The 14,809-nt window shown below is 41.5% G+C and overlaps 1 protein-coding gene across 2 annotated transcripts in view; it reads left to right on the top strand.

The window, feature by feature from the left end:
• The first annotated feature begins 4,840 nt into the window (after nucleotides 1-4,840).
• tsc22d3 (TSC22 domain family, member 3) overlaps nucleotides 4,841-14,809 on the top strand; it is a 32,873-nt gene continuing 22,904 nt past the window's right edge. The window contains exons 1-2 of one of the 2 annotated variants that reach the window (XM_079167300.1): nucleotides 4,841-5,170; nucleotides 5,266-5,639. In XM_079167300.1, the coding sequence (XP_079023426.1) occupies nucleotides 5,299-5,639 (341 nt within the window). In that variant the 5' untranslated portion in view covers nucleotides 4,841-5,170; nucleotides 5,266-5,298. Of the gene's footprint in view, nucleotides 5,640-14,809 lie in introns of both variants that reach the window. The other variant, XM_079167299.1, reaches the window with a different exon arrangement.

The raw sequence follows: 14,809 nt of genomic DNA, 5'->3' as shown, positions 1-14,809 counted from the left end.
GCCTTCATATCCTCCCGCATTGGTTATTGCACCTCGTTGTATTTTGGTATCATCCGGTCTTTTATTAAATGAGTCGGCCCCCTCTTACATTACAGAGCTCCTGTCTCCATACCACGCTGGCAGAGAACTGAGATCTTCTGACCAAAGACTTCCGTCTGTCCCAATATCCAGGACGAAGTGCAAAACTTTAGAATTCTCTTCGGCCCACCATTTGATTCTCTCCCACTATTGAGCTCTTCAAGTCATCTTAAAACACACTCGTACTCATTAGCTGTGAACTGTGCCCAACGTAACCAACATCTGTTTATTTGTATTGCCTGTGATAAGATAACATTGATAAAGACAAATCAAGGTTCAGTTTGTACATATTTGAGGATACTCTGGTCTGTACATCTGAACAAAGATAGACTTTGTCCTCACCCATTGACTGGGTCACCTCTCTGACTTCCAGCAGAGTCAACTTTAACATATATGTATATATCTAGCAGTCATAGAACGTCTTTGCTTCAAAGTGCATTTGTTTTGGAATATTGCGTCGCATGTAGATACCTGTATGATGCACAGATAACTAAAAATTCTTAATTGTAGCTAAAAAATATATCTTTTTTTAAAATTTGTGATAGTACAAGTTTGAACATTTCCAACAGGAAAAGCAAATCTTTTGAAAACCTTATCTCTATTTTGCAGTTCTCCCTTTGTGTGGCTGCGGAGAGAGAATGACCCAGTCCAGGAGATCGTCTGGGGTTTTTTTTTTTAGATCAACTCTGTGAGAGCATTTAAGGCAAATGACCCAGTTAGCACTGGCATCAAGATATTCCCACCTGTTCACACAACACACAGCTCCATCAACGCTTCTTTCAGTGACAGACAGACGTGATTGGTTCACACAGCCTTGTTGAAGGTATGCCTAACAGCAACGTGTGAGAATTACAATCCCTGTACTGCACACAGCAGTGCTCATCTGCTGCGGGACTAGATAACCTGCTGTTGATGCCGCCTTTGGCCATTCATGTTATGCAACGGGCTGGATTCTCTGAGTACGTCTCTTTTTTGCCTGAAGTTGGCAGGCAAAAGCACTGTTTTCTTTGCAAATCGGAATATAATCTGACTGGCCTTCACGTCACCCGAGGCGCTTATATTTGTATCACCTAAACTAGGACCCTACTTGTGTGCCCTGAAACTTGAGAATGAGAATATATTCTTTGCCTTGTCATCTGAAACACAGCAGTTTTAATGCCTGGAAAGTGTTTTGTGTGACAGTCCGTATAACAGCCCATATTACTATTCCTTAAAGTGTTCCTCCAGCACGTGTGTGAACATAAGCGAAACAAAATTAAAGCAAAGAATATGCTGTTGAGGAATCCGTCATATTGAGCTGAAGTTATAGGAAGAGACATAAACTTGGCTTCGGCTCACCCTGATGATGACTTTATAACCGGCAGCCTATAAAAATGAACTGAATACAACTTTTATCCCATCGCTGCAGACTGAAGGTGCAAGTTCAGCTGTACTACATCGGTGCCAACCCATACGCACTCAAGTTGGCCTTTTTGAACTCAGCCCTCTGGCAGAGCTTAATGAGGTTCCTGTGAGAACCTTAAGCAGAGGAAACAACATCCTGAAGTTTGGCTCGGCAGTGTAAAAATACTTTAGCATAACAAATATGAAGACTTACAGTAAATAGCCCAATAGGTCATTTTCGGTGCAAAACAAACTCTCCTTATAGGTTACAGTCTTTATTTCTATGTTAGCCTTCATTAAGCTTTAGTTGAGCTTCAGTACTGTAGAGCCTGCACATTTAAGTGCTCATGTTGTTGAAAATTGCAATTATAGTGATAATAATCTTATATGCCACTATGCTGCAGCCATTCATTATTATCATTATATAGTTTTCAGTATTATTACAACATCAGGAATACATGACCCCTATCACTTGTTTACCTGCAAACTGCACATGAGAGCAACATGTGGTCATGCGTCTTGTGGCCTGACTGAACTTATCAGTGTTATTTGGACAGATTTTAGGAATGTGCCACTGATACTGAAGCAATGAGCTTTCACTATGCTGGTTTCACCGACCTGGCTTAGACAGCTGGGGGAGTGAGTCTGTTCACGTCAAGTCCACATGTTCAAGTTCACATTATTTAGCTCGGTGCCGTCAGCATTTCTGGAGACAAACAGAAGAACTCCAAAAACAAGCTTCCGGACAAGCTTCCAGAGAACCAAGATCAATATGCATTACACACGTTTGCAGCTGCCAGCAAGTTTAAAATTTAAATTTAAATGAGAAGTCCACACAGAATCACACATTGTGAAAATTATGCAGATACACAGTTCTCTATAGTGTGTAACCTTCAAACGTTTTGCACCTAATATAATAAAAAAATAATAATAAAACTCTACTCACAGACTTAATTGCCAAAAAAAAAAAGGAAAGCAGCAGCATTTCCACTCTGGAAGCAAGGTGGATGGGTTGTTTTGGGGGAGAATTCAAAATAAGAAATTTCGGGCAATGCAATTATTTTGTGTATTGTCTTTTGAAAACATCTGTTTATTATTCAAATTAAACTTTAAGGTATAGGCCTCCAACAGTGTTGTTTTCCTTGCAGGAGCACTGACTTTGGTTTCAATATCAAATAAGTGGTGTTGATAATATGTTTAAATTGGGGATTTATTTACAACCTGTGCGTTGAACTGGCTCACTCGTGTTACTTACGTCACTGGACTCCGTCCTCGTAATGTGGACGTGTCCTCCGATCTCAGAAACTACTGACTGTCCTGCCACCGGCAGTTGGTTTCAGTTGAGTGTTCTGTTGCAACCAGTATTGGCAACATTCCAGCAGTTTAACTGACATGATTGCATCCAATTGTTTTGTCAAGAATCTTTTATTTACTCCCCAAATGCCCCAGTTGGACCATTATATGTACTTTAAAAAAATACTTTTGTGATTATTGATTTGAGATTTAGTTTTCCTGCGAACAGTTTTTACTGCCATGCAATTACAAAAATAACAGGTTGAATTCTGAGATAAAATACAAATGAATACAAATAGTAATCATACACAGCTTTTTAAATAGTTAAAGCAGTAATTCTGTACCTCCCAGATGAGCTCAGCCAACCACCTTTTACTCTATTTTTTCTTTAGTATAAAGTGTTTGCCCTGTAGGCTAATAATGCTCACAGAAAAGGGTTCCACTTACATCAGCGACTACTCCAACAGATTCCCACTAGAGGGCAGTCTCTACCCAAATCAGTCCTCGGCCCCGTCATTCCAAATGCAGCAGTCCCGCTGCCCGAGGACATCATTACACACTCAATAAAGCAATAGTCAGTCATTTTGTCTGCTTAATTGATCCCACTGCTAACCAATAATGTGCGGTGTGACATTTCTTACTGCAGCAGCCTGCCTCAGAGTGAAAAAAACAATCGTAATTATCTTGTTGTTTTGTTCTTGCATGACCAGCCATCTGTAGGCAGCATGCAGCAGACTTGTTGGTCAGCGGCCGAGGTCAGAGGCTCAGCAGTGCATTCCTCCCGGAGCTGTCTGCAGGGCTGTAATGACATTGTCCTGGTATTTATCAGGGCTTGTGAAACACTCGTCTGGAGGACAAGAACACAGCACGCTCTTCCCCAACCCCAAACAATTTGGCAACCGATATGGAAAATGACAACATCGTGAACAAACACAAGGCAGGCGTGATAAGGTAATGTTAGGTAATGTTTATGTTTACTATGCAAGTCGAGCGCACACTGTCAGTCCCTCTCTCTCACACACAGACACACACACACACACACACACACACAAACATGCACAATTATACTAATGACACTAATGTGCATTACACATTACATATTTAATATGACAATAACTTGAATTGGTACAAAAAAACATATTCTAGTAAAACATAAAACATAAACAACAAGCATTGCCATCTATATTGTCCAATCCACGAATCTATTCATCTAAACCTGTGCAGGGTTGCAGGCGGCTGGAGCCCGGTACACCCAGGACAGGTCACTATAGTCTATCCCAGGACTACCACAGACAACCATTCGCAGTCACATCAACTACAACTACAATCCTACAATTTAAAGTTTCCAATTTGATGAACCAGAGCACCCAAAGGAAACCCAAAGACGGGGTGAACATGCAAGGCCCCACAGCCCACAACCCTCTGGCTGCAAGGTGGCAGTGCCAACTTATGCACCACCAACAAGTTATTAAAAGGAAAATCTTTTACTTTTTTAATTTGCTCTTCGTACCGATTCACAATCAATTCTAGAGCAAAAATAATGACTATTCTAAAAACGTTATTCATTGCATAATTAGCCTATGCTGATGCTACTATTGACTACATAAAACATATTCAATAGAGGCAGGCAAAATGGATGAAAGCACACAAGCTCACCAAAAAAAAACCAATAAAATGCCATGCTGTCATCTTTCATCACACATTTTCACAAATTAGCAAGACCGACATGTAATCGTGTCTTTGTGTGTGTTCCTGCAGCCTCCCTCACTCAGCCACTCCTTGTGCTGTCAGCATGGCAGCAGGGTGGAGTCGGCAGAGCTGCACATGTTTCAAGTACGCTCTGAAGCTTCACTCCCTCTCTGTCTATCTGCCTTCCCCTAAATGCGTGCATGGCTAAGCTGAAACAGAAAAGAGGAGGGCCCATGTGTGTGTAACCAGCTATGCTTTTTACCAATCAAAGGGGTTTCCCCACCCTCTCTGACTCCCTCCCTCCCTTTTTGCTCAGTCGCTCTGTCTCTAGGCACACCAAGCAAAGAAGAAAAAAAAAAAAGTGCAGGGAGAAAAAAAAGTGATAAGCAGCAAGCTGCTTCTGGGTTTTGCTTTCAAGCTCACTCCTGCTGAATCGGCGTGAGTGAGTGAGTGAGTGTGTGTGTGTGAGTGTGTGTGTGTGTGTGTGTGTGTGTGCGGGGCGTTTACTCTTTCTCCTGCCACAGTAGCAACACATTGCAGCAGCGTCTGCCCCGAACAAAAGGCTAAACGCAGCAGAGCCGCAGGAGGAGAAACTCAGGGATAGAAGCAGGCAGAGTGGCCCAGCGTGACTGCACCTCTCAGGGGGGAACTCAACCTGCCATTTAGCCTTCCTGGTTCTGGAGTGGAGACACTAGACCGGCCCAGGCTGAGCTGAGGAGAACACCCTGTTAGTGTTTTGTCTTTTACTTTGTCTTCCTTTCATACACCTCAGTCTCAGTAGCCCTTTACTGAGGATTCCTGCACCTGCCCTTCATCACCTAGGCGTCTTTCCGTTTCATCCTCCTGTGCTGAGAGATGTCAGACGATGACTGCCTCTCGCCCATCGGCCTGGACTGTTGCAGTTGCTGTCTGGACCTGGCCAATGGCTATGACTACTCCATGGCCAGCAGTCCGGCTCGGGGCCTCGGTACTACAGGGGGCCTACCAGGAAGCCCCACAAGCCCCAGTGTCAATCACTTTCGCCAGCTCCGCAGCCAGCTGATGTACCAGAACCTGAACACGGACAAGCTGAACAACATCATGAGGCAGGACTCCCTGGAATCGGTGGTGCGGGACCCCTGCTTCCTGCTGAACGAGGGGATCTGCAACAGCAACATTGACCAGACCATGCTGTCTATACTGCTCTTCTTCCACAGGTATGTCTGTTGTTTGCTTAGCTGACAGGTACATGCTTATCTGATAAGATTACGACTTAATATAGAGGGTGATGTCATTTGGACATGAAATTTGAACTTGTTCTGAAAGTTATTCTCTTTGGAACATTTAGTACAAAGTCCACCTTTTCACTTCTACATGTGCATGTATGAAATCACAATACGGGTGCTGCTTCAGAATCATGTGTTGCTGAAATGAACCAGATGGCTAATCGGGTTTCTCTGATCAGCACTTCTTCTAAAAAAAAAGCTGACATGAGTGTTTACAGTCATGGATTAAGTATAGGATCGGACGAGGCCGTTCGTTTTGATTGTGTTCAAAAATGAATTTCAGACATGACTCTGTGACCGCACATTATTACTTCACAAGAAAGTGTGGAGCAACATACTGAGATTTACATGTAGACGGTCGGGTGGAATTTGTCCGTCTATGTCGAAAGCATAGAAAGCATTTTTTTTTTTTTACTTTTCCTCACTTCACATCGAAAGCAAATTGAAAATATATTCAAAACATACAGCAAAGTCCAGATATTTATGTAGCACACTGTCTTTTTACATCTACACAATCCACGTCTTCATGCAGCATATTCGATATGGTACACAACATGACACTGACAATGATATTAATATTAACACTATAATGTGTTTTCCTTGAGTCGAGGACAATCGTTAATATTTGTAAGACGTATTTTAACTCTGAAGAAGACATGTTGTTCCTGGATTCATCAAAGTAAAGACAGCTTTAAACAGCAAAAGAGAGACGAGAGGTGATCAAAATTTTAGTTAAAAAGAACGCCGAACAAAAACACAGTTATTCTGAAGCAACAGTTTGTTGTCATATTCATTTCCATTAAAAGTATCTTTTAATGCAAAAGGTCAATTAAAACTTGCTTGACACTTTCTTCAGCTCACCTCGCACATTTTGTGAGGAAGAGAATGTCCTACTACAAAGTCGCTCTCAGTCGGATAATTAGTTTGGCAGCTTGCATTCAATGATCTCAGCCTCAAATTAACAGTTACCATCTTTCCAGTCGGCCGCAGTTTTGACCGTCGCTGAACTGAACCCGAGCCAGAAGTTATTGTACAGTGTTTACTTTGAGAAGCTGTGATGACGTGTGGTCTGTTTGGTTATCGGAACAGTAAAATGCAGCGATCTATAAGGGAAACGGCAGTAAACACTACACAAACCTGTTATCATCGTAAGAGTCACCTTTGAATGTCATATACTCCGAAGTTGTCATCATTTGTGCCAGTAAATCAGAGATACGTGTTAAAGGGCATAACAAATATCTCAGACATACGTACGTTGAATGATAATCTCTCAATAAAAGAGGGGTTTTCTTTTTGGTTCATGGTGGTGTACAGAAGGAATCTTGTTACTAGAAGTGACCTATAGACTGACTTTCATAGCTATTGAGTTGTTTCCATTTCCTCATTATAAAAAGCATATACATCTAGTTCTTGTTCCATTAACGTTTTATTGGAAACATTTCATTTCAACCAAATATTTAAAAAAGTATTCACGTAAAAAAAGTCTATTGAATTACATTACTTCTAATGTTTTTTTTTTTCTTTTTTAGGAAGGCAGCTTATACGACATGTTATAACATAAGGTGCCTGCTATGTGAATCCTTTTAAAAATAATCCTTTATATCATTAAGTAACCTATCTCAGGTAAAATCCCATATTTGGTCAGAAAGAAAATCTGTGATGGCGTTTATCCTGATAAGATGTGCCTGGAACATAGTAATGGTGTTTGTTATCATAGATCCAGTTAATTGCAGATGTTATCATATCAGCAATGTTCTGTGGCCAAGAGGCATTATCAGTACTTTATCAAAGTAAAAGTTAAACTTTAACCAGCCTTAACTTTGCTGTATATTTGACAGACTGTTCATATCTCCTGTGGTGATGATTGATACTGCATGATTATTAGAAGTAAAACCATTTACTGTGCACAACTTGATTCTGCAGCTTTTTGCTATCGATGCTTGTCAGTGCAGCATTAGGCAGTTGGAAAAAAGCTATTGTTTTTAATACCTGACACATTGCGGTATACAGCAGGGTTTAACCCTGTCTGACGCACTCACTTTATTTTTCCATCTTACATAACAGCTCGTTAAATTCTCTTTAATTTGACACGGTTTTGGGGGATATTGTTCTTGCTGTGGAGCGCCGTTAGTCAATGAAGGAACAGACTGTTCTTGATTTATTTACAATAGCGAGGGTATGTCATTATGATTCTGAGGATGAAGAACAAGGGGTGAAGAAACTTCATATTCGGACTGCAGCTCCATACTTTGAACATGTTCTTAGACTGGAAAGTTGTACTTGGAGATGCTCAGGTGAGTTATTATTCACTGCATTCAGTGTACACAGTGTCATGAATAATGCCTGCTGGCAGGGCTTATTTAAAAATGTATCAGTGTTTGTCTGCTCTGCTATTCAGACTTTGTCACGATGACACAGCAATACTTCTTTGCTTCATGCTTTTCTTCACGAACCACAGAGTTACATAGTCGTAGTCGTAGAATTTATTAGACTAATCAGTAAAGAATCAATGATGTCATGAGAAAATTATTCAGTTATTTAAATATTGATCACCTTGTCTGTTTATGTAAAAAATGTATCTGCAGTTGAGATGTAAAATTATACACAGGATTGTCATTTCCTTGGGGGAGAGAAAAATGCGGATGTACGTTTTTAACAGAGGCAATGTGTTCACTCACGCCATGCATCTGTCTGTGCCAGCTCAACTGTTTCCCTGACAAACCCGAGTCTTTAGGCAGAACACTTTGTTCCTGAACCTGTCCTTCTCAAGAGGAAATCACACACACGGGTCATGTGGATATGCTCTCTCGCAGGATTTAAACATTTGATTTCAAACGTGTACCCTTTACGTTTTTTTTCATGCAGAAACACAAACGCACTCATTCATTCACACATGTGCTTGCAGTCTAATCCTGTCAGTTGAAGCAAGAAAGCTGCCTTGCTAAGCTGAGGTTTGCACAAGTTCATAGATTTTTTTTTTTTGAGTGCAGGCTTGGAGAGGGCCCGGCTCCTGATGAAAGCCTGGCCGAGGTTTGTACTGTGACCTCACCCTGGGTGGTCAATCTTGCCGAGCAGCCATCATTCCCATTTGCCACTTGTTAACAGAATGAGAGGTTCAGCATAGCCCGGGGAAGCATGCCAGGACATCTTTTAGGCTTGTTGAATATCAGTGTGAGGCAGAGGCTGTGGCCAGCAAAAGTTGTTATGTAAATGATTCGAGGGTCACAGAAATGTGCTCAGAGAGTTTGTGCGTTTGAGGCAGAGACCTGTGATAAAACCAGAGAAAATGTGTTGATTTACTTTGAGGCTTAGAGAGCCACACTTGCAAAGAGAGAGGCACTCTTCCACACCTTCGCCTCAGGCATGTCAGTCTGTACTTAGCAGCCACTAAACACCATCACATGGCGGGGTGAAGAGGGGGTGAAGAGCCTGCAGCGATCACACAGGACTTCAGGTCTTTGACCAGTCAGTCAGTAAGCAGTCAAGATACAAAAGGGAAAAGAACTTAACGGCAGCACAAACGATGTCACAAAGTGTCAAAGACCTCATAAAAGAGTTTTTCTCTGCAGCAGCAACCAATGTGACCACATGACACGGGCTGAAGAAGAGTTTGCACTCTTCAGCCTGCAGAGCTCCCTCCAGGTTTATGGACAAAGACAAGAATAATGCATTTAGTAGAGTGCAGATCTCCGCCAGGTGTGTCCGCAACAGCCCCTGTTGTGATGTTTGATTGCATGAATACAAACCACAATCATCGAACCCCCCCCCGTCTAGACTGCAAACATGTCAGGTATGTTTTTCCCTCACACGTCTTACGCAACAGATCCGCCCTCATTTTAATCCATACAGCTGTCTGCACCGGCTCTGTGCAGGTTTGCGTGCCAACTGCGTCTCACAGGTGTAACCACGAGCTGAGGTGTTTCACGCGTCAAGTCTATTTCTCCGATCTTCCGTGCGAACACACAAGATCAGAGTCAGCGCTCGGTCCAGTTTGTTGCTAAGCGTTAGTTATACATACGCATGCAATTGACTTATCTAGGCGTGAAAATTAATGGAGGAACAATAATTAATCCGTATGGAAGCAAGAGTCCAAAGTGAAGCAGTTATTGATCATTTTTTGGCCTCTAGCGGCTGGTTAAGAGTAGTGAGGAGTCAGCAGTCATTGAGGGAGTAACACAATAAAACAAAAAGTGTGAATCAAGTGCCTTGAGCATACACTTATAAATGAACACAAAAAAATGATGCCGGTTGGTGTAGCAGTATGTGAGATTAGCTGTGGACGGACAGACAGAAACAGAGATCGACACGCACAGGCACGACTAATCTTCAGGAGGAGACAATAACAAGTGTCGGCAAGAAGTTGCATGGCTGAAATTAATTTCCGGATTGGAGGTGAGGTCATGTCACCTGTTTGTGCGTTGTAGTGAAAGGATTCTGATAGGGAAGTTTATAACCTCTTTTAGGTTCGATGTTCTGATGTGACATCAGTTTGTATTCTTCTAACACTCTGTTGCCTTACAAGCCTCGGCCTCATTACAGTGTTAAAAGTTCCTCACTTTGGCCTGAGATGATCTTTGGCTTCGGTCCAGTTGACTACTGAACATGACCTAGCCCTCCCACAACGGAGTGGAGACAGGATCCAGCTGTGTCAGAGAACCCACTGCACTCTAAAGCTTCACTCTGTGATCAAAATATAGAACACGAAATAGCTTTGCGAAGTCCAAGACCTACATTTAGTGATCCACTGTGGAGGTTAGGGAAAGTGTATTTTCCATGTGTAAGCCATCCAGGAATCCATACAAATGAGTATTTAACAATGCTAACAATTCCCAAAAGAAAAATGATGTCTGTGAAGCTACAGGAGATGTTTGTAACCCAGAAAATCTCAGTCTGCATTATTGCTTAATAAATCGGTTTGATATTTTAGTTTTAGTACATTACGGTCATTCAATTCTCTACAATCGAATATGATAATAAGGTTGTACCTTCTTTATCTTGGATATGACTGTAGAGGGACCTGTTGATTTAATTTACATGTAGGTCACGCCTATAAAAATATCTCCTATCAGTCAAGGTAGAGCTGAATACAGGGCAGTTCTGCCTGCACAGTTTTTGAGGACAAACATTTGCATAAAAGACTACACACTTTTGGAGAAGTTACAGCGATCGTAGTGCACCCAGTTTCATGCCCTTCTCTGGATGTGCTTGTTGTGGACAAACGCTTTCTAGACTTTCTGCGTTACTATTGAAAAGTGTGTGTAAACAACGTGTATTCAGGCTTGTTCTGCAGATAACATTGCGACTGTATGGAAACGCACAAATCAGTCAAGGACGGAAAGACGTAAGAATAAGGTAAACAAAACAGTGTCTTCCTCTGTATTCTCCACTGCTGTACAATTGGCAGACAGATGCTATACAATGAAAAGCGTCTCCAGAGTATCGGCCACACTCATCACAAACACACAGCACAATTACGGCACCGTTGCCTTTGAATTACCATATGTAAGATACTATAAGCTGTAACGGTCGAAAGGATCAGAGCGAGTGAGGCTGTTTTGCCCAAATAAAAGGCTTATACATGATAAAGACACTGTTGCCGATGACAGAACCTGTATCCAATGACGTTGTTTTTGATCCAAGCTTTTCTTTGCAACAAAATGAAACTGTGTAACTTGGTGGAAAAATGTGTTTGCAGAGAGTTACATAACTTCATGGGTTGCAGGTGGCAGGAGACACAGATGCGGACCATATAAGAGGGATTAGTGTTATGTCTATGTATTGTCTCTTGTTTGGCAATAAATAAATAAAAGAAGAAAAAAAAAGAAAAAAAAGAGGGATTAGTGGTGAGAAGGCAGAGGGAAGGATGTTGGGGTGGAAGAACAGATTCATGGCCAGGCAAGTCTTAGGAGTCAATCCATAACAAACAAAGGCCACAAAGGCGAGGTCTAGGCGAGGTCTAAGCAACGTCAGGGCAGGGAGTGGGAGAGCTACAGGGAGAGGCAGCGAGAGAGAGAGAGAGGCAGCGATAGACCAACGGACAGACAGGAGGCCGTTGCAAAGACGGAACGTAGACAGGACTTGCTAAAAATAGTGTAACTGTTGACGTTAGATGGAACTCTGATATGTATGTAGACTGCAGACGTCTGTGGTAAAAGTCACAACCTTTTTCTATGGTTAAAGGAAGTCATTCTTTCGGGGGCAGCAGGAAGCGAAACGCCACAGTACGTGTTTGTTTTACAGATGTTTTTAAGGGTTTCCTCAATAACACAGGCTTTGAACCACTTCTGTGTCGAAAAGAGACAGAGCAAGAGATTGATTCACAATATCAGTAATTACTAGATTTTCAAACACATGTTGGTATTTGGTGTGTTTGCCCCGCGACGCAGCCCTGTGCTTGATTTTATCACTGAGGGAGCAATTTAAAGAGGGATGTACAATAATGACTTTTTAATGGACCTCTTGAGTTACAGCCTTGTTGTGTTGAGACTGTGTGAATAGGCTGCTCTTGGTGCTGGGCCAGTAGATGCCTGGAACCACTGTTGACTGGTCTGCGTGCAAGTGTATTTGTACGTATATGTGTGGTTGTATGTGGATTCAACACTCTCTTATTTCTATAAAGTGGGTATCAAGTTGTTGGTAGATGCACACAGTTTATTGTGTGTACACTAACCCTCCAAACCAACTGTTTCTCCTCCTAAATTATATTCCCATACAACTAAACTGCACTTTTGATTACGTTTCGAGGGAAATGTATTTGTTGGTTCCGGACCGAACGGTTGCAGTTTTAAACCGTTTCAAACACCTGTTAAAGCACAAAACAAAACCAAAAATTTGTTTGTGATATATCAAAAGCAAACGTAACCCACGACAACATACATTTACCCCGAAACTTAATTCCCAATGCAATTTGGTTGTATGGGAACTTAATCTTTTGGAGACAGGGCTGTCCAAACACCACTTCAGCAGACAGATCAGTGTGTGTCAACTGGGAAATCCACCGACACACCCTGTACCATAGCCTGATGCAACCTCTTGTGTACGGCTCTGCATGTCTTAACCAACACCGCCACGGTTCCGTATTCGGTTTCCCCTAGCAACACAATTAACCTAATTTACTAATCATATTGCAGTCACAGTAACTCTTTCTGTGCACTTTACTTTGATTGCTGCAAACGTTTCTTTCTGTGTTAATAACCTTTTATATGATGGTTATAAGAATCAGAGCATCTTACATTCCCCGCCCCTTTAATAGTTATGTTACTTTGTCGTTTTACACAACACAACAGACCCATCAGATTTATAATAAGTTCCATAAAGTGTTTTTGGCAGATATTTTAATACTAGTCTAATACTAATACATAATACAAGTTCTGGCAATATTCAATACTTTTCTTATTGAAAACTAATCTCATTACAAACAACAACAACAATGAAGTGATCCTACTTACAAGTACTACATGTATTTGTGTTGCTAAAACCTGATATAGCTAATCCTCTGTCGTCCAAAAACTCAACAACCGTTGCAACAGGCAACATGTTCCTTCTTTTCAATCAACATGGGCACTGTGGTTTCTTTGATCATGTACATCGTCCTACTGCTGTAAATCCTTCACTAAAAATAGTCCCCAAAAAGACACCATATAAACATTTTCATGAGGAATTACTTGGCCTTTCTTAAAAATGTAACTGTATATTCATGAGCTGTTTTCAGTTGGAACAAATGGGCATGTGGCTGACAGAACAGGGAGAGCTAGACTAATGGATCGTTGATTTTGGTCTTTTCATAGAAATTGTTGACAATAACAATTCCAGCCACCCTTATTCTTTTAGTCATTAGTTAGAAAGGCTCCATGGTGACCTTGATAACATATATGTTTTTTTAATTATTAAGCCCTTTAATCCTTTAATCAAACAACCCTGTCCTCATTGACAGCTGCAAGGGTAAGGAATGAGTAACTTATCGGTCTGTCCTGAAGACGTGAGAAACACTCTATGGCAACGCGCACACACACATATAAACACACTTACTGTACAGTATACAGTACACAAAGGTGACCCACAGCATTATGCTGTCGCTGACACGTCACCACAGCACAATCCAGCTAAGCTCCTTTGTCCTGAAAGGCAGAGTGGAGATGCAGTACGCCCGCTATGTACCAGAGGTGGATTAGTAATCCATAAGTAACTCATAACGTTCGCCATCTGAGTCAAATCCTCAACATGTGCTGGAAAACGCGTCAAGAAAGAATTCACCTCTAAGCGCATTTAGTCACAATGTGATTATGGTCATTAAACACATGAAAAAGAGATCCAACATGTATCATAAAAGTGCTTTGATCAGCCAGAATCTACTTGCTGCTTACTGTATGCATCTTCATAAAATACGCCTAATAACCTAATAATAAAAAACAAAAGTAATTCAATGGAAGTGAAAAATGAAAGGGTCATGCTCTGATTGCGGTTCTAGTGTCAAGGGCATACTGGGCCTCTATGTGTTCATGGTCATGGAGCAAAATGTGTCCAGAATAATGTTGTGGTCTCTGTTTGAATGTATTTGTACCGGAGCCCCCGAGGCTCAGCCTTGCCACATAAACATGACTTTGAGAAAAAATAATGAAGAATTACTGGAGCAAGTACATGTAAAATAAGTAGGAATTTCAGAACAATGAAAAGAAGGAAGCATTATTTAAAATAATAAATTCCACAAATACTTCAAAAGAGGGAAGCAGTACCGCCCATCCATTAAACCCTTTCTTCTTCTTCCATGCTTCATGTTTGTGGAACTCTCTAAGTCCTTCCCTCTTTGATTTTCCACATCTCTTCCTTCTGTCATTATCTTTTCCTCCCTCTCTCTGTCTTTCTTCTTCTTCATTCTTTCTCCATTTCAGTTGTTTTTGTCTATTAGACTTATATAAGTCTGAGGGAAAGGGGGGTGGGGGTGCAGTGACCATGGCTTGTGCCAGCGGCCTTATCTGTTTGGACCATGGCTATGGCGCCCATTTAGATAATAAGGCAGCCTGTCGACGCTTTCATCACACACACTCCCCCACACACAGACACAGCCCTGTCTTTGAGGGTGAGTTACAGTGTCAAACAGTCAG

The sequence above is a fragment of the Pholis gunnellus genome (genome assembly GCF_910591455.1).
Source record: "Pholis gunnellus genome assembly, chromosome: 10".
Taxonomy (NCBI): Eukaryota; Metazoa; Chordata; class Actinopteri; order Perciformes; family Pholidae; genus Pholis; species Pholis gunnellus.
The sequence above is the reverse complement of the archived record's forward strand: the minus strand, read 5'-3'. Positions and strand labels throughout refer to the sequence as shown.